Below are 19,959 nucleotides of genomic sequence, written 5' to 3'. Positions count from 1 at the left end.
ATGAAGAATGAATATGAATGTTCTTGACTTGATTCAAGTATTGTAGTTGAAGAGATATACCATGAGAATCATGGTAAGAATTACTTATTTAATACAGGACATGGAAAAGATAAGTAAAGAATAGGTTCTTAATTACTCATGTTCTTTGATTTAGAATTGAATAACTATTCATGTATTGTTGTAAGGATTGGCATGTTGAGATCCTTTTATAAGATCTTGTAGTTGGTCCTTACTTAAGGTGTCGTTTGTTGCAAATCTACTTCTATTTGATCTAGCCCATCGATCAAATCATCTCTACCCAAAACAAGGTTTTATCAAAGGTCACATTGAGGTTTATAGCACTTGACTTGATGAGCTACTTCAGTTCCACCAAGGTCAAGTGAAACTTCAGTTATTGTGACTGTTTTACTTTAAAGCGCGAAAATTCCCCAGATTTTCTATGCATGAATGCAATGCACACATATGTTTCCTCTATTTTTGTAACCCCAATACCTGGGATATTACACGTTTCATCAGCATCACTTGGACGATCCGCATAAGAGGGAGCTGCTTGTGTGACGTGGATGTATTACGACTATACTGCTCCTCCGTGCTTCACCGAGTTCCGCAAATGCACGTCTAGTGATAATTCCGTGATCTACGAGTTCACATTATCCGGTAGAATGTGATTTGTTGTGAGTGACCCATCGTGGCTAGCACCGATGATATTCGTAGGGTGAAAGCTAAGTGTTGGTTTAGTAATCCGAAATAATTTGAAATTTCAACCACCTTTCTAAGCATCGGTAGACCAAGGTTTTTTCGAGGAAAAAGCTACTACCACAATTTGGATGGCTATGACAAGTGAGGCAGAGCAGTTGAAAGAAGAAAAAAATAAGTGATGCTGTGGAGGCTATTTGCTGCTCAGCATAATACAGTGCACAAGATGGAAGAAATTATGCTGTCACGAGATCTCATCCGTACACGTGGCACCAATTTCCGCCCGTGTTCAACGGAGATTCAAAATCTTTCAAAACACCCCCGACCGGACCGACACCGTCCGTCCCACGCTCCGTCTCCCTCGCCCCGCAAGCAAACGGGCGCTCGGTACCGAATCATCATCGCCACCGGCGCGTGGAAGACATGGCCCACCGGGAAGCGACAGTACGAGCGCACCTTCTCGTGCGCGTAGACCCCGACCCGAAACCTACCGACGAAGAAGACGAACCCGAACGGACGGACGGACGAACAAAATGACGCTCCACTCCTGACCCAGCTCTCCCTCTATTTCACTTCGCATTTTCCACTTTCGAAATAATCGATTTTACCTTTTTATTCCCCCCTCCCATCTCCTCTCTCTTCCCCTTCGGATCCGAACTCCCCCACGAACGCCACCGCCACAATTTGAAACCCTAGCCCGCCGCACCGATCCGCCGACGCCGATTGCATTGGCGGCCCCCCTCGTCCCTCTAGCGGCGGCGGCGGCGGCGGCCGGCCATGTCGACCGAGGACGAGAAGCTCCTCAAGGAGGCGAAGAAGCTTCCCTGGGACGAGCGGCTGCAGCACAAGAACTGGAAGGTGCGCAACGACGCCAACATCGACCTCGCCGCGCTCTGCGACTCCATCACCGACCCCAAGGACGCGCGCCTCCGCGAGTTTGGTGAGACACACGCTCCCCCCCGATCCACCGCCCCCCATTCATTCATTCAGCGCTCCGCTCGGATCCGAGCCACACGCTTCATCCATTCGACCGCGCGCCTCTCCATTTCGGATTTCCCTGCGCGTTAGATCTGAGCGCCGCTGTTTTGTTGGTTAGCTCCGCTGTTCAAGAAGGCGGTTTCGGATTCCAACGCGCCCGTGCAGGAGAAGGCGCTGGACGCCCTGCTAGCGTTCCAGCGAGCCGCGGATGCTGATGTATCCAGGTGCGTGTCTACCTCATGCTAGTACTTCATTTCTTACCTGACGTGCTTCCGGTTACTTGACCAATGCCTTTTGGAATTGGCCCGTCCCCAGGTATGCCAAAGAGGTGTGCGACGCCATTTGTGCCAAGTGCCTCACTGGTCGGCCCAAGACTGTCGAGAAGGCTCAAGCTGCATTCCTCCTTTGGGTGGAGCTCGAGGCGTCAGAGGTCTTCCTTGTAAGTCGAAAAACTGCACCTGGTGACTTCTTATAAGCTATGGATTATGATTATTCGTATGCATTGAGCAGTTAGCTATGGCCTGCTCTCAGGCAGCCACTTTGTCCGCGACAACTTGTGCCGCACATTTTGTTATTCTACAGCTGCACGCAGCTGCAGCTTGCGTAATGCCCATGTACCAATGCTGTTATAACGTCTGAAGTGTTAGGCCTATGACATAGGATTGAGTGTTGGATGCTGGAGCAGATTTTAGTTACCACTTAGCTAACGGTGGGTCACAAATTGTTTACTACTTCGCGCATAAAACCATGGATCAATGCCTGAGATGCCAAACACCAATTCCCCTCTTCCCACCTTTCGGTGTTATACTCTGGCGTGGTAGACCCCACAATTCTGCAAGTAGTTTAGCTGTTCTAATACGGAACTTTTTTTATGTTAGTTACTTAATTATTATTACCAGCATCCCAGGAGGGTGCTTCCTGTGCTTGCATTATTTGGGAGCACCTGTTACTGTGGTGAAGACAACTCTTACCTTTGTTCAACTTCCCACACACATAGTACTTATTTTTCTAATCGCTATTTGTAAGCAATCCCCGCCTAACCTTCACAAGTACTGTGAAAGCAGATATTTTTTCCTGTTCTAACATGCATTGTGATGATGGTGGCCGTGGTCTAAAAGTATACCAGTATGACGATTAGCATCAGGATGGAGATGGGATACACATGCTTGTGCACTTACATGTCAATAATAACATTTGTGATTCAATTTGCTCTCTAGTATAAGCCATTTCAGTCTTAGGTGCAAAGGCTAATATCGCAACATATTAGTAAAAGTAAGTTCATATATTATGAAAGTATATGAAGACAAGTCCTGTGACATAAATATTCTGTAGTATATTTACATACCACATAAACTAAATGATCAAAGTTTCAAAGCATCGGTCGGCTGCACAGATCTCACTCCGTCCTATCTTTCAACACATGAGGGAGTACCTCTTGGTATACCTATTTAGCATATATACATAGCACGAATTAGATTCCAGTTGTTAATAGGAGAACCTTCATTTGGTATCCCATCATTTATTTGCAATTGCAAGTATCTTGCTTGAGCGCTCAAGTATTTTCATGAGCTTGTTGATTTATCTTAGCATTTATAATAAAAGGATTATTCTGGTGATTGCATCATATCTTGCCACAAGGCATTGATGACCAGCCTTTATCTAATACCGTATTCTTTTTCTGTCGCTTACTCAACCAATCAATTTTTGTGATCTCATCGTACTTTGTACCACCATATGTTCCCTTTTGTAGTTATAATTGATAGCATGCTAACTTTTTCAAACTGCCACCAGGAATCTATGGAGAAAGCTGTAAAGAATAAAGTGGCAAAAGCTGTTGTACCTGCTATTGATGTTATGTTTCAAGCACTTAGGTAAGTTCCTTGCTGGTAATTTGGTTTTTTGTTAGAACAAGTTTTTTTGAACTCTGTTAACTACTTTTTTCCTACCAGTGAATTCGGAGCTAAGGTTGTACCACCCAAAAAGATTCTAAAGATGCTTCCTGAGCTATTCGATCATCCAGATCAGAACGTTCGGGCTTCTTCCAAGGGTTTGACGCTTGAACTTTGTCGATGGATTGGCAAGGAGCCTGTTAAGTCAATTTTGTTCGAGAAAATGAGAGATACAATGGTGGGATTATTTGTACCAGTGCAATGTTTTTATTGATAATTTATATTACAAGCCAACAGTATAATCACACTCTTCCTGTTTGTAGAAAAAAGAATTGGAAGCAGAACTATCAAACGTTTCGGGGATTGCTAGGCCTACTCGCAAGATAAGGTCAACATTTTTGAAGAACATGTCTGCTTGATACATTTTAGCTACATGAGCAATTTCTGAAATCTAAATTCTAGGTCCAGGCTGTAATGCTGTGTTCTGACTCTAGATGAAACTATGATAAAATGGCAGACATTCATAATAATATGATAAAAGTCTACTGCAGTTCCCAGCATCTGATACAACTTTGATCTATGTTTTGTTTATCACAACGTACTGGATATCTTTTTTTATCATGCATTAATAGTGAGTAGAGATGAACAAACTTCATATTTACAAGGAAAATGTCCATTTTACTCCTCACAAGTGTTGCAATGGTTTGGATAACCCTCTTCTAGTTGGGGTGATTATCTGGCAAATGCAATTCTTTAGGGGAGTAAAAGGGCCCTTCTGAAATTTGCTGCTGCAGAACTATACTGATCCTGTAGGATAGTTCAACAGGGAAATATTATTTGCCACATGTACAATTTCTTTAAAGGCTTCTTCAAAGTGCTCTAGAGGTTTCTGGTCCCAAGAAATTATGCCTTAAAGGACTTGTTAATTTTGTTAGCGCAAAAACTGTACAGGACCCCCTCTACAGATATGCTTGCAGTGATATTTTTTTTCCTTCTGCCATACTCATATATTTGTGAGTACCATATTTTTATAATACAGCATGGCCAATCATATATTGAAAGTGTATATGATTTTAATATTGTTTACTAGATCCGAACAAGAAAAGGAGCTTGAGGAGGAAGCTGTACCAGAGACAACAGGCGCCAGTACCTGTGACGACACAGTGCCAGATGGTCTGTTGTTTTCCGGGGCATTGTTATTGTTATGTTCATTTCTATTGTTGACAAATATGCTAACCGTTTATATTTACTGTGAGAGTACTGATGCAATTCTTCTTCTAGCCCCTATGGAGATCGATGAGTATGATCTTGTTGACCCTGTGGATATTTTAACTCCACTTGAAAAATCTGGATTTTGGGATGGCGTGGTATGTGATCTGTCTTGCATACACACTGTCATCGTAAACGGTTATTACAGTTATATAAGCTTTTGATGTCATTGTGTCATGTGTCATACCAGAAAGCAACTAAATGGTCTGAAAGAAGGGACGCTGTGGCAGAGCTCACTAAGCTTGCTTCAACAAAAAAAATTGCTCCTGGTGATTTTAATGAAGTTTCACGAACTCTTAAAAAGGTTAATATTGGCTTGAACTATCTCATCATACATCGAAATTTGCCCTTGTTCACATTGATTTTACTTATTGGCACAGTATGTGGTTTATTTTAAGGTTGTTTCCTGACTCATCTTATGTTTTCCTGTTTCCTTATATTTATAAAAAAAACCCTTTTAGTGTTTGTCCTGACTTATATCGAGTTTGCATTTTGTACTTCAAGTAATGTGTAGGTGAATACTTAACTTGAAACTACATGCATAATATTTTTTTTATAGTGTCATGTTGGAAATCTCTTGGAGTTTGTATTATGTTCTGTAGGGTTGCAATACTTAATGTGGAACTGTTGGCACACTATATTCTTTAGGGGGCCGAGTTATGTTGTTTCGGAAGGTTCTTGAGTTACTGTGGTCTGTGGTGCTCCCTCCGTTTCAAATTAAATGTCGCAGATTTGTCTAGATTTGCATGTATCTACACACTAACACGCGTCTAGATACGTGTGAATCTAGACAAATCTGTGAAACTTAATTTGGAACGGAGGAAGTAGCATTTTGTGATAGAAGCATTTGAATTCTTTTCTTTTACTTCTATTCCTTGCCAATCTAATGTTGCTAGTGTTATCAGAGAACTGCTCAGGATCCTGAGTGCTATCATAAAGATGTTGCTTCTAATAATGTTTGTAATTTGTGATTCACTTGCTCCCCTGTCTTTTTTCCTGTTGCAGCTTGTTACAGATGTTAATTTGGCCGTTGCAGTGGAAGCTACTCAAGCAATAGGGAATTTAGCTAAAGGTTTAAGAACTCATTTTTCTGGAAATTCACGGAATCTGCTTCCTGTTTTACTTGTAAGTTGAAATATCATTTTTTTTTTCTTGTTTGTGATATCTGCTAGCTTATAGCTTAAGTTGTCTGATCTGCTTTACACTAAGGAGTGTTCTGTGTTTTTGTAAATGTGATATTTTGCTCTTCACTTTAGTCACATGACTGATTAGTGCTGCCAAATTTGCATGTTCTTATGTTATCCACTTATTAAAGGCTGACTAGTATCAGTTATGCACTACTGTTTGTTGCCTTGATTGGGGTAGTTTGAACCCCGCCTGCCTGTAAGATTGAGGTGTTGTCCAATTGTGACTATGCTGTAAGGGTCCGGGCATCTGACAGGGTGAAACAATAACTCCTTTGAGCTGAAATGAAAATGGAAGTCTCAAGATGCGATCAAATCTAATTCAGTTTAACATGGAAAGAGGGGGAAGGAGGTAGGGCTAATCCTGAACACCGGTTGCTGCTGTTACTGTCCCAGATCATCGTGTGTGTGTGTGTGTGGGGGGGGGGGGGGGTATTGTGACAGACAACATAATCACAGCACAAAGGTGGGGCTGTTGGATGGTAAATCCAACAGGGAGGGGGGGTGCTGCAGTTTTGCTAAATCCACCATTCTCACATGTTTGATTTAGGGAAAGATGATATTCTATTTTAATAAGAAAATTGACAGGACCTTGTTTGACTAGTACGTTTTTTCTATATGTTAGATAGAACTTATCCTCTATCATGATAGTAAAGAAATTTACAACGTATGATCTATTGCCTGGTTGTTGCCCAGGTTTCTAGGACCAGGGCACTATGACCATTGCTATAGATTAGTTTTCGCTTAGATGTAGTGCATTATAATAGTAACAGTGCGCGCACACGTGGTGAGGAATCTGTGTTCTGGATAATTGGATGGTATGGTGATATACTGATCTATATTATGCTGAGACTATAATTTAGTGCCAAGAATAATACATATGGTATTTATACTGTGTAATAAAATAGTTAATACTTGAGATCCTCCTCTTTAATTTGATTGCATTCATTTGTGATTGTGACTTCCTCTTATGTTCCAATTAAGATACTTCAAATTAATCATGTTGTATAATGTAACCTTTTACAGGGGCTCATGGCAATTGAGTATTAGTACATTTGTTGTTCTTCTTGACTGATCAAATTTTTATGCTGCACTATCTTGAAATGCTGATCAAGTGAAGCAACATGTTTGACCTGACATTTCCTTGTTCTGTTAAACAGGAAAAATTGAAAGAGAAAAAAGCAACTATGACAGAAGCACTGACTCAGACGCTTGAAGCAATTCATAAGGCTGGCTGTATCACTCTTCTTGACGTGATTGATGGTTAGTATTTTGTTAATAGCTGCATCTTCGGTGCTGGGTTCTGTCAAATTCTTTTTAATATACTAATAGTCTGGCTGGAAATGTGTGTCATGTTTTCTTGGACTTCAGCTGACCAGTCTTTAAGTGGTTGCCTACTTTTTTCAAATAAGGATACGTACATATCTTAAGAAGTGAAAGCTGACATGTTTTTAGCGTTGTTTTATACATACCAGAAGAAGCAAAGTTTGTAATCTTTATGAAATTCGTTTGTTGTGTTATTGCAGATATTCGGGTGGCTGTAAAAAACAAGGTCCCTCTTGTTCGATCGTTAACGTTGAACTGGGTTGCATTTTGCATTGAAACAAGCAATAAGGCAACTGTCCTAAAGTTGCACAAGGAATATGTTCCTATCTGCATGGAGGTAAACAGCCAGTTTTTGGTCACCGGTTGGGATTTTTTCTTGTTGTTTACCTGTATTTATGTTTTGTGTCTTCACTGATTTTTATTTTTTTTACTGTTAGTGCTTGAATGATAGCACCCCTGAAGTTCGGGATTCTTCATTTTCTGTTTTGACTGCCATAGCTAAGGTCTGTTTCTTTTGAGTTTTGACTGTGCCTTTCTCTTCCATCTCTATATCCTTAAATGTTAAATTCTAAAATTCTTGGGCACTTTTGCTATCTGGTAGATGGTTGGTATGAAACCTTTGGAACGGTCCCTGGAGAAATTAGACGATGTGAGGAAAAAGAAACTGTCAGATATGATTGGTTCTGCCACTGATACTGTTTTAAGTTCTGGTACAGGTTTGAGTTGCTATTCCTTGTGCTGCTTTCCATCTTTCTACATGAGAACCATACATCTCTTTTTCTTATTGATTTCTAGAAGAACAGTATCATGAACCTAACAAACACCAACCATGCCGTTTCAGCACCTGCCTCAACTTCAGGAGCCGCCACATCTGCTCGCGAGGTACCTTTTATATCTTCTGATTATATTTTTAACACCACGACACATTACCACCTGTAGTCTGTAGCTTCTCCTGGAATAACGGGCCTGCCTCTTTGCATGCTAAACTGAACTGTGTTTGTTACCGGTCTTCACCAATGTGCTATGCGCTAATCAGGTGGCCTAGGCAGGATAAATTGGCTATGTGGGGCTGCTGCCTTTTAGAACACTGTTTGTTAGAATAACTGTACAGATTGCTGTAAGGTTTTGCTGTCTAGCATAACGATTCTTTTGAGTTGTTTTATTCAAAATAGGAAATTAGAAGTGCCTTGACCTGAGAAGCCACCACTGTTATGCAGTAGCCTGCTAAGCTTACGGATCACATTTATCGTAATAACAGATTTACATTAGCACTGCTTAAAATACTTACATCATTGTAGCTTGATATATAGTTATTCAGTTGGCAAATCAAATATGATTATTACGTATTTGTCTAGGTTACAGATAGCTCATCAATGAGGAGATCTGCTGCAAGCATGCTTAGTGGAAAGAAGACTGTCCATGCAGTGGTTAGTATTATTTTCTTGCTCATGGATGCCTATACCCATACTGTGGTTGAGTTTCTACTCTTTATGTTTGGCCACCATGTTTGTGTTGTTAGGCTGCGACTAAGAAATCCGGACCTGCAAAATCAACCGGTACAAAAAAGACAGATGGTGGACAACAATCAAAGGCCTCTGCTGCTGCTGAGGTTGAAGATGTTGAGGTGACTTGCTTGTCATAATAATATCCGCGTCCTTAGAAGCAAATTTGTTCTGATTTTATTGTTATGCACTAAATCTGTAACAGCTATTAGCTGCTAGTCTAAATCACATACAATCTTTATCAATTATCACTCAGTTCTATGGAAAATTGGTAAAAATTATTCAGTGTTCAGACTATTTAACTTCAGCTTTTGTATTTACCTTAAGGATACTAACCATAAATATTGGACTGAAGGTTTTTCCGTTAAACCCAACTGATTTGCAGTAGCAGTGATGAGATGTTATATTTACAAAGTAATAGCTGTAAATAATTCACTGATGAAGGTAGGTGCAAGCTCACATACTTATTTGTTTGATTTTTTGCAGCCTGCTGAGATGAGTTTGGAAGAAATAGAGGAGAGATTAAATTCTATCGTGAAAACGGAGACAATTTCCCAGCTAAAGAGCACTGTCTGGAAAGAGCGCCTTGAAGGTTAGCGAAGATCCTGTGCTGCCTGTTTTTTTTTATCTTATTTGGATTGGCAGAATAAGCTTTGATTCATTTCTCTTATATCTTATGTTTTGATGGCATATTTAAATACTAATGCTGTACTATTTGTCAGCTATTGGCATCCTAAAGCAGGATGTGGAAAATCTCACAGAACTCGACAAATCTGCTGAACTCCTTGTTCGTTTATTATGTGCTGTACCTGGATGGAGTGAAAAAAATGTACAGGTATGTGTTTCTCCCTCCGTTCACTAATATATGATGATTTAGCAAACTGAATCATTTTGCTAAAATGTCGTTCTATTTGTGAACAGAGGAAGTAATAATTTTGTGTTGAGTAAAAATTATTTCTGTAGGGAAGTTATGTCATGTATATTTCAAACAAAACAGGTTCAGCAACAAGTTATAGAGGTCATCACCTACATTGCCTCTACTGTAAAGAAGTTTCTAAAGCGATGTGTTGTTCTATGCCTTCTTGGTATGAGCTCCTTCTACTTCAGTTTCTACACCATTTTAGATTACATGAACATTCCCTGCATTGATCATACAGTGTACCTTCTCCATATCCAACTGTTGATTATGTCTTGATATAATGCTGATTGTTCCAATTATTATTACATTCAAAAAATTTCAGGCATAAGTGAAAAGGTTGCTGATATAAAAACTCGAGCACCTGCAATGAAATGTCTCACCGCGTTTTGTGAGGCAGTTGGGCCAGGATTTGTGTTTGATAGGGTATGGTATAACATTGCAATCAAGCCATCACTACTTCAGTCCCTTTATGCATATTTACAATTTCTGCACAAGCCCCAATTTGGTGGCAAGGTTATCACGCATGAATCTGAACACGCATGAATCTTAACACATGAACTGCTGAACGGTTTCAACTTGATGCATTTACAACTAACAAATCAGTTTTAATATACAAAGAATGTCTGTGCGGTATGATCTCAAACATTGCAACAAAAAGTACTGAACACTTTCCACTGACCGTATGATGTTTGGTAACCATCATAACTATTTCCATCATTTTTTATTTTGTAGCTATATAAAATAATGAAAGAGCACAAGAACCCGAAGGTTCTCAGTGAGGGTATTCTTTGGATGGTATCTGCCGTCGAAGACTTTGGGATTTCCAATTTGAAACTAAAGGTGCACTTTACTTTCTAAGTATTATTTACAGTTATAAAGACACCACACTATGTTCATACTCTTCTTTACTCTTCTTTTTTTCCAGGATATAATTGATTTCTGCAAAGACACCGGTCTGCAATCAAGCGCTGCTGCAACTAGAAATGCAACTATTAAACTGATTGGTGTGCTGCATAAGTTTGTAGGACCAGGTTGTTACTAGTTTCTTAATTTATGTATGGCTTGATGAATGCCTATTTTGTTGTTGTTTAAGTAATTGTTTCCTCCAGATATCAAAGGCTTCTTGAGTGATGTCAAACCGGCACTTCTCAGTGCTCTCGATGCTGAATATGAAAAGAATCCATTTGAGGTATGCTGTCTTGGTCATTGTATAGAAAATGTATTTTTTGTTTGGAGTGTTAACGGCATGAATTATGTTGAATTAACAGGGTGCTGCTGCTCCTCCAAAAAGAACAGTTAGAGCTTTGGATACTGCATCGTCTTCATCTGGTGCCTCATCAGATGGGCTGCCGAGGGAAGACATAAGTTCTAAGATAACACCTACTTTACTGAAAAATTTGGGAAGCCCAGACTGGAAGGTACTATGGAACTTGGTTTCTCCTTAACCGCTTGGGCTAATTCTGTAAGTTCGCGTGCATGTCATATTGATGTTGTACTTATGTGAAATGTGAAATGTGAAATGACAGGTAAGGCTGGAGTCCATTGAAGCAGTCAACAAAATTGTGGAGGAGGCCCATAAGCGCATTCAGCCGACCGGCACAGGTTCTTTTTCGTTGTCTATCTCGAACAACTGTTAAATAGGCTATATTCGTTGATGTTCATTCAATTCACAAACCCTTAACGTTTTGGTCTTGTACCTCCAGCGGACCTGTTCACAGCTCTAAGAGGCCGTCTTAATGACAGTAATAAAAATCTAGTAATGGCGACCTTGTCGACGATTGGTGGTCTTGCATCTGCTATGGGCCCTTCCGTTGAAAAATCAAGCAAGGTTTGCAACCATTTCTACATCTGTTTTTATATGTTTCTTAGTACTGTTTTGCACCTATAATAACTGCAACTTTATGTTGCAATCTAGGGTATTTTGGCAGACGTGCTGAAGTGTATTGGTGACAATAAGAAGCACATGCGAGAGTGCACATTGACTGCTCTAGATTCCTGGGTTGCTGCTGCTCAACTTGATAAGATGGTTCCTTATATTACGGTAGCTTTGGGTGATCAGAAATGTGGTTCAGAAGGCCGCAAGGATCTTTTCGATTGGTTGTCTAAGCATGTTTCAAAACTGAGTGATCCTGCTGAGTCATTGCCTTTATTGAAGCCGTCTGCATCCTCTTTGATGGTATTAGTTAGATAGTTGAGCTATTTCATTGGTATTCGTCTTTCACATGTCCACAGAGTTCACATGAAATCTAATGTGTTTATATGCTTCTGCTGAATAGGATAAATCATCTGAAGTCCGCAAAGCTGCTGAGACATTTATGAATGAAATTCTCAAGATCTGTGGCCAAGCAGTGGTATGGTTTTGTTTTTTACGTTCTTTTATTCACTTGTTCATTTTTCTGAAACCCTTTTCCAGTGGCTGAATTCGCTGTATGGCATAGGTGGCAAAGAACTTGAGGGATTTACCATCCCCTACTATGGCCATTGTAGCAGAGCGTCTGAAACTGTCCAATGTACACGAAGGTGTCTAGCCTAATCTTAATTCACATTTTGGGCTTATTCTCAACACTTGGTCTTCTGTACTAATTTGGTATTATTGCATCACAAACAGGATTATCTGATTCTGTGAAGATGGTGACAACAAGCATAAGTTTGCCATCAAAAGGTGGTTTGAAGAACGCCAAACATGGCCTGAATGATCGTGGGTCTAATGTTGGCAAAGCTGCATCTCAAGTGCGTGTGGCTTTTGCTGTCTGTGTTATTGTGGAAAATGCCTTTTTTCTGATAGTTATCTTTTTTTTGTCAGAGAGGAGTTCCAGCAAGGGCCTCGGTTACTATGATTTCTTCCCAAGACTCCTTACAATCTCAGGCATTATTTAATATTAAGGACTCAAACAAGGTAGGCCATCATCAATTCCCTTCCTGCAACTTGCAAAGTTGTGCATTGGACTCTTATATTCATATCTATATTTCATTTTGCAGGAAGATCGGGAGAGACGTGTTTTGGTACGTAAGTTCAAGTTTGAAGAACCGCGGCGTGAGCAGATTGATGAACTGAAGGTCTGTGTTGCAGAAACAGAACTGATCTGTACCTATATTTATATTTCTGTACTGGTTTGTGGTCTCATGCCGTAAATCATGCTGTTATATGTTAGATGTAACATGAAATGATCATTTAACAGAAGTGAAACATGATACCTAGGGGACACACATTTATCACTGTGTGGCATGGAATACCCTCTTTGTTACCTTTACTTTGCAGCGACACTGATTTGATTTCAGTCACAAATCTGCATCCACATTAGCTAACTTAATTAATTTAAACACTAGCATATGCTATGCAGTTGTGTCATGTCAGAACTCATAATTGGTCAATTGGTATAGCAGGTTAGTAAGCAGCAGATGTGGTTGTGTCCAAAACTGGTGCGCACACTGCTGTGTGGAGTTCTATTACATATTCAAGTGGCACAAAACAAGTTCTATTCCATATTATTGAGTTGGTTTGGATTTTATCTTAGATTCTGCTCTCGCTGCTCTTCTGTCATGAGCACTTCACCAACATGTGGGTGTATATTCGTACGTTCCTGAAATGTGCACATCTGCCTGATATTTTTTCTTCTTCCAGCAAATATCGCTTGCTGCATTGCACTGTAGAAGAATATACTGTTTTGATATATTTTGTTCATTCGACATGCCAATCTGATGTTTCCTTCTATTTTACTTTTTCAACTGGTGGCATTGCGTAGTTAATTGGCTGCTTCGCGTGATGTGCTATTTGTTATCATCATCTGGTTTCTTAAAAAAATCATCTGCAGGTTGATTTATTTAAGCATTTCCGAGAAGATGTTAGTTTGCGGCTATGGAACTCAGACTTTAAGAGGCAAATTGATGGTATTGAGTTGTTACAAAAGGTTAGAAATAGATAACAATATTGAAACTCTATCTCTCCTGTTTGATTTTGTAACCTTAGCTCATATGATCCTTTTGTTGCGACACTGTCTAATTTTGCAGGCACTTCCGTCAAGTGGGAAAGAAGTGGTTGAGCTTCTTGATATCTTACTAAGATGGTTTGTCTTGCGTTTCTGTGAATCTAACACAACTTGTTTGTTGAAGGTATGCTAGCTACGGAAACTTAAGTTCTTTTTTCTAGGCATAGCAAAATTAGTTCTGAGTATTTTGTTTATTTTGACTTGTAGGTTCTTGACTTTCTACCGGAGCTATTTGATGGTCTGAAAGATCAATCTTACATGTTAACGGAAGCAGAAGCTGCAATCTTCTTGCCTTGCCTTATAGAGAAGGTAGGTACCATTGGAAATTTAACGCTGCGAAATATAATTGGATGAGAATTCTTTCAAACACCATCCTGAAATATTTTTTTCCTAGATTTTTTGTTGGAACACACATATTACTTATATTGCAGTATGGGACTCCTTTTCGAACCTAAATAACTCTCCTATTGCAGTCTGGTCACAACATCGAGAAAGTCAGGGAGAAAATGGGGGAGCTGATAAAGCAAATGATGAATATCTACCCTCTTCCAAAACTACTTCCCTATATTTTGGAGGGACTGCGCTCCAAGAATAACCGAACTAGGATAGAGTGTGTTGATATTATTGGATATTTTATGGATAATAACGGGACTGAGGTATGTATATCCCTCACATCCACCGTTCTGTAGTAGCTGGTAGATTTCTTGCTTATGGTCATGCTTATTTCTGCTCTTGCAGGTTGGTGGTTTGTTGAAAAATTTGCCATCTGTTGCTGCATTAACAGCAGAGCGTGATGGAGAAATCAGGAAAGCCGCTCTTAATACGCTTGCCACTGCTTACAAGAACCTTGGTATGGCTTTTCCCTAAATATTTCCAGCACTTGATTCTTCATTTTATATTAGACCTGTTTTTATTTGGTACTACCTGGTCCTGTGTTGGAAGCCTTTTTACTACCTGGACCATTACTCTTGAGAATTGTATTCCTTTTTTCATCAAACATGCTTGCTTTCATACTTGAACTTAAGGGTATGAGCTATAATTGCGGCTTGGTGACAAGTAATGAAATTGACTACCAAGATGTTCTTAGTCTACTCTCTTGGTCATGCAGGGGACGATGTTTGGCGATTTGTTGGAAAACTTTCAGATGCTCAAAGAAGTATGCTCGATGATAGATTTAAATGGAAGGTCATCATCATCTATCAGTCCACAAGTCCACAAGAAATTTGTAGCATTTTTAGTGTAAAACCGTTCATTTACCTGATAAAGCAAAGGTTTTATGATGGTATATTGTCAGGCTCGGGAAATGGACAAGAGGAGAGAAGGAAGGCCTGGTGATGCTCGAGCAGCTTTGAGACGTTCAGTTAGAGAGAATGGGTTAGTTCCCTTGTTTTAAATGATGCATGCTCTGTGTTATATATTGCTTCCTTTACTCAACTTTTAGGAGTGAAAATGCAAGACGGGCAATTTTGAACAAAAAACATAACAGTTCACTTCTTGGTTCACTACCCAGTACTGTTTATGGCATCATCTTTCTACTTATTATTATTCTTTGGATATAGGTCTGATGTAGCAGAACAGAGTGGGGAGTTAGTTTCCCGTTCAATAGCAGGATCGATGACCTCAAGGTGCTCCAGCTATCTTATTTAATGGGTCTGTAATTCCTTTTGTATTCCATAACACAACTCCACTTGTGTATGCTTGTCTATGAATAGGGAAAATTTTGGTTATACCGATGCCCATATGGTACCTAGGCAGATGGCAACAGCAGCAGCTGGTCCTGCAGACTGGCGGGAAGCTCTTGATATTGTTGCATTAGGTTTGCCTGAGCAGGTTTGTGCTGTTACTCACTTACATAGTTCGGCCACCTCTTTTTCCGTCGTTGATGTGCTCTTTGTTCTTTCCTTTTTCTATTACTGTATTTGATATCTACCTGTAACAACCTATTTGCTTTACCGCATTTCTACATCCATTATTGAATTGTAAGCATTGATATTATGTTTTTGTTCATGCAGTCTGTTGAAGGAATGAAAGTCATATGCCATGAGCTAACTCAGGCAGTTGACCCCGAAAGCTCTGTGCTTGATGATCTCATCAAAGAAGCTGACAGATTAGTTTCATGCTTGTCTGTTATGGTAAGCCTTCATTGTTTTATTCAGCTTAGCTTTCGGTAACTCTGCTAACTTCGATGATGACATATCTTTCAGGTTCCAAAAACCTTTAATTTCAGCCTATCTGGTGCTTCTTCAAGGTCTTGCAAATACGTTTTAAATACTCTCATGCAGGTCTGTTAATAAGTCTATGCTCGTTTTTCTTTCCTTTTTATATATTTGTTTAATGTTGTTTACGAGTTAGTTGCTATTCTGCAGACTTTCCAGATCAAACGACTTGCTCATGCTGTGAAGGAGGGTACCTTAGACAATCTTATCACAGAGCTACTACTCTGGCTTTTAGATGAAAGAGTTCCTCTTATGGATGATGGTAGTCAACTACTCAAGGCTCTTAATGTCTTGATGCTTAAAATCCTGGTATGTGTATTTCTTTACATATTCTCTTAAGCTTGATGTCTGCTGTGTTAACGGTCTACTTTGAGCAGGATAATGCTGAGAGAACATCCTCATTTGTTGTACTAATCAACTTACTGAGGCCTTTAGACCCTTCAAGATGGCCGTGCCCAACTCCATCAGAGTCCCTTGCTGTAAAAAATCAGAAGTTCTCAGATTTAGTTGTCAAATGTTTAATTAAATTGACAAAGGTATGCTGCTATTTGTGTATGGACTGTTAATATGTACGGGGTGTCAATTTTGATGGCATATGTCATCTTTTCAGGTTCTTCAAAGTACGATATACGAAGTTGACCTTGATCGCATTCTTCAGAGTGTTCATATTTATTTACAAGAACTTGGGATGGAAGAGATACGGAGGAGGTCTGTGCTGACCCATTAGATTTGAATATTTATCTCTTCAATCATTTCCTTTTGTATTTCAGTCACATGAGATGCATTGCATATGGTGTAGGGCTGGAGCTGATGACAAACCACTAAGAATGGTCAAAACTGTGCTGCATGAACTTGTAAAGCTTCGAGGTACAGCAATAAAAGGTCATCTTTCAATGGTCCCTATAGATGCTGAACCTCAGCCAATCATTCTGGCATACATTGATCTTAATCTTCAGGTAGGATTTGAATATCATGTCCTTTGATCGTTCCATGAAAGCTTCTATGTGCCTCCTTTTTGTCTAAGCAAATACTATTGGGTCATCCTAGACCCTTGCAGCAGCAAGGATGTTGACGCCATCTGGACCTATGGGCCAAACTCACTGGGGTGACGCCGCATCGAACAATGCAAATCCATCAGTTCATTCAACTGATGCACAATTGAAGGTTGCACCACTTGTTTCTTTTGTCACGTCATGCTTGTAGTTTAATTGTATTCAACTTCACACACTTATTTAATACATTGTTGGCCTTTGTTTTGGGTATGATCAGCAAGAGCTTGCTGCAGTATTCAAGAAAATTGGTGATAAGCAAACATGCACTATTGGTCTTTATGAGCTCTACAGGATAACCCAGCTGTACCCAAAGGTATATGTTATCAAGTAGTATCACTGTCCGCAGTTAGCCTTGCTGGTTAAGCTGAATTCAAATGAAATGGGTTGCATATCTACCACCCACTCATTCGGAAATATATTTGATGTTGATTTTACACTAGTACTGCTTGCATCATTTGAAAAGTAAATCTGAAACTTGGATTTCGATTTTTTTAATCTTTGCCATTTTAGCTGTCTGCTCTGGTTTATTTCCTGATTCAAGAAAATGTTTTCCCCAGGTTGATATTTTTGCTCAGCTTCAGAATGCAAGTGAAGCATTTAGAACGTACATCAGAGATGGGCTTGCTCAGGTTTGTAATCTTCTCCTTGGACGGGTTTGAGTCTTTTGGTACTTTTGACTGAGATATAAGAAATGTGTTTGTGGTGCATCCAGGTGGAGAAGAATGCCGCAGCTGGAAGAACACCCTCTAGTCTTCCATTATCAACGCCACCTCCAATAGCATCTATACCTTCTCCAAAATTCGCACCTTCTCCTGTCCACACAAAATCGATAAATAGCAAAACCGATTGTAATGAAGATGATCCCTTCAGAGTCCAAGGAGACTCTGATATTAGGCTACAATCTACTGAACAACAGACTGATAGATTCCAATCCTCAGGTCTACTTCTTACGCTATCTTTTGGCATCTCGATATTTGACTGTATGGTATCAAACTTATTGATATTTGTTTTTTATTATTGGAACTATTTATTTCTTCGCCAGCAGGGACACTGGATGCTCTCAGGGAAAGAATGAAAAGCATGCAAGCTGCAGCTGTAGGAGGTAATTTTGATGGAGCTCATACAAGGCCATTGGCAAGTATGAACGGTAATATGCTACATGGGGGGACACGACTGGATGGTGAACCACAAACACAAAGTAATATTCCACCCATGGACGAGAGAGCATTATCTGGGCTGCAAGCACGAATGGAGAGGCTGAAGAGTGGGTCTATGGATCCACTCTAAATACAGTTGACAGTATCATGATAAATACCAACCATTGTAATTGACTGTATATTTGCAGCATAGTCATGCTATTTGTAGATAGGTATGTCAGATGCACTACATGATGCGGGGCTGACGTTTTGTTATCCCCGCGTTCCTGGTCAACCCATTCTTGCAGAGTTCTCTCCGGTGTAGTTTTAGATAGCTAGCCAGATGTTTTGCCTGTAGCTTGCCTCTCTGAGGGCCTGATTAGTGTTTTGACACATTTTTTTCGACAGTGTTGAGTTTTCTGTGTTGTATAGCAATAGAATCGAGTGAATCTAAGTTAACTGCATTAATCATTTGTGAAAACATCACTGCGGTGACGAGTACCATATTCTTGTATTGTTGTGATTTCTAGAAAATTTCAGTGATGTGAAACAGATGGCCTGTGATTATTCTTTCTCCTCCCTCCTGCCCAATTTCAAGTCCTATTTGTTGTATCCTAATTCAACGCCTTTTTGAAGCTTGTTCAGGTTTGAAGAGTAATATATTAAGCGATATATATACTAACGTTAATGTTTGTGTAGACATTAGTACCTCCGTCCAAAGCTTAAGGCTTTTTTTGAAAAGTCAAACCAAATAAAGTTTGACCAAATATTTAGAAGAATATATCAATAAATATGATATTTTGTAGATACCACCCGAAAATATATTTTACTATTTACCTAATGTTATTAATTTTATATTTTACATGTTTAATGATTTTTGGTTAAAACTTGGTCAACAAGCCTGAAGCTTTGGAATAGAGGTAGTAGTATTTGTGTTATAAGTTTGGTCGAAGTAAAGAAAATTTCATTCGGACAATAGGTGGATAGTGGATACAGGAATTGGAGGCTGAGCTCCAGGGTGATATATTTAAAAGTTTTGGAAAATTTTGGAAAAAGTCTGGAAAAGAGGCTGAGCTCCAGGGTTATGTATTTAAGGCTACATAAAAATTGATAGTGTTTACCTGAGTGTAGTGTAGCTTACAAAATATAAAGAATTTAAGATTGAGATTTTGCATGTTTGTAAGATACTAAACTGAAAACATTGATTTGCTTTTCCAGAATTTATTGAGGCATGTAAATATTTTTTTAAAGTAAATGACTTCCTAGAGCTCGGCCTCTATGCCATGCCTCCTCACTCCCTTCTACACTATGTTGTTCATTAGCAGATATTGTCGACTTCTCAGACTAGTCCTCAACTGGAAATTCAATTCGGCTCCCGAGTGCGTATGCTCTCTTTATCAACAAATCATATTTCGAAATGTCAAAAAAGTTGGACAAAAAAATCTACATGTACATCTCCATAATATACGTGCATTCGTCAAGTTTCATGAAAAACCAATATTTTGTGTGGTCTATATAAAAAAGAGAAAGTTTATCTTGTGAAAAGCATTATTTTTAGCACTGATTTTTTTTTTTACACACGTCACATGATAAGTAGATTTTTTATGAAACGACTTTGTGAGCACGTAGCACGTGAAGATGTACGTGCGAACTTTTAGTTTCAAATTTTTTAAAAATTTAAAACATATGTAAGATGCATTTCAAAATATAGGGAGCATATGCACCCATGTTCCAAAACACCGCTCCCGTCCTCAACTTCATATTCTTCTAATGATTTTGGAGTTCTTTTTTCTTTTGTTGTGCCAT

The 19,959-nt window shown here is 39.4% G+C and overlaps 1 protein-coding gene across 2 annotated transcripts; it reads left to right on the top strand.

Moving 5' to 3' along the window:
* Positions 1–1,256: 1,256 nt before the first annotated feature.
* LOC124665789 (protein MOR1-like) lies at positions 1,257–18,727 on the top strand. Of its 2 annotated transcripts, none has more exons than XM_047203167.1 (53): positions 1,257–1,636; positions 1,793–1,898; positions 1,990–2,113; positions 3,466–3,545; positions 3,624–3,801; positions 3,887–3,951; positions 4,654–4,736; positions 4,845–4,930; positions 5,023–5,136; positions 5,838–5,957; positions 7,177–7,279; positions 7,543–7,679; positions 7,780–7,845; positions 7,944–8,058; positions 8,184–8,224; positions 8,698–8,769; positions 8,862–8,966; positions 9,331–9,436; positions 9,567–9,679; positions 9,842–9,929; positions 10,086–10,186; positions 10,496–10,603; positions 10,689–10,794; positions 10,873–10,952; positions 11,032–11,181; positions 11,290–11,365; positions 11,467–11,591; positions 11,679–11,939; positions 12,040–12,114; positions 12,202–12,283; positions 12,372–12,493; positions 12,567–12,659; positions 12,743–12,820; positions 13,576–13,671; positions 13,772–13,873; positions 13,957–14,058; positions 14,223–14,405; positions 14,488–14,599; positions 14,858–14,934; positions 15,044–15,123; positions 15,309–15,374; positions 15,462–15,579; positions 15,762–15,881; positions 15,954–16,031; positions 16,116–16,274; positions 16,343–16,501; positions 16,576–16,673; positions 16,765–16,921; positions 17,013–17,129; positions 17,235–17,330; positions 17,575–17,646; positions 17,730–17,955; positions 18,063–18,727. In XM_047203167.1, exons 1-53 carry the CDS (start codon positions 1,474–1,476, stop codon positions 18,302–18,304), a joined length of 5,982 nt encoding a protein of 1,993 aa, XP_047059123.1. In that variant the 5' UTR covers positions 1,257–1,473; the 3' UTR covers positions 18,305–18,727. The 2 variants fall into 2 exon arrangements, with proteins under 2 accessions (XP_047059123.1, XP_047059124.1); XM_047203168.1 differs by having other exon boundaries at positions 18,060–18,727.
* Positions 18,728–19,959: the final 1,232 nt, after the last annotated feature.

Source organism: Lolium rigidum, chromosome 6 (assembly GCF_022539505.1).
Source record: "Lolium rigidum isolate FL_2022 chromosome 6, APGP_CSIRO_Lrig_0.1, whole genome shotgun sequence".
Classification (NCBI taxonomy): Eukaryota; Viridiplantae; Streptophyta; class Magnoliopsida; order Poales; family Poaceae; genus Lolium; species Lolium rigidum.
The sequence above is the reverse complement of the archived record's forward strand: the minus strand, read 5'-3'. Positions and strand labels throughout refer to the sequence as shown.

Coding starts and splice junctions, on each gene's coding strand:
- LOC124665789 (XM_047203168.1), top strand. CDS start 1,474: ATGTCGACCGAGGACGAGAAGCTCCTCAAGGAGGCGAAGAAGCTTCCC. Junction 9,437..9,566: donor CTGGAAAGAGCGCCTTGAAG/GTTAGCGAAGAT, acceptor ACTATTTGTCAG/CTATTGGCATCCTAAAGCAG. Junction 14,600..14,857: donor CACTGCTTACAAGAACCTTG/GTATGGCTTTTC, acceptor TTGGTCATGCAG/GGGACGATGTTTGGCGATTT.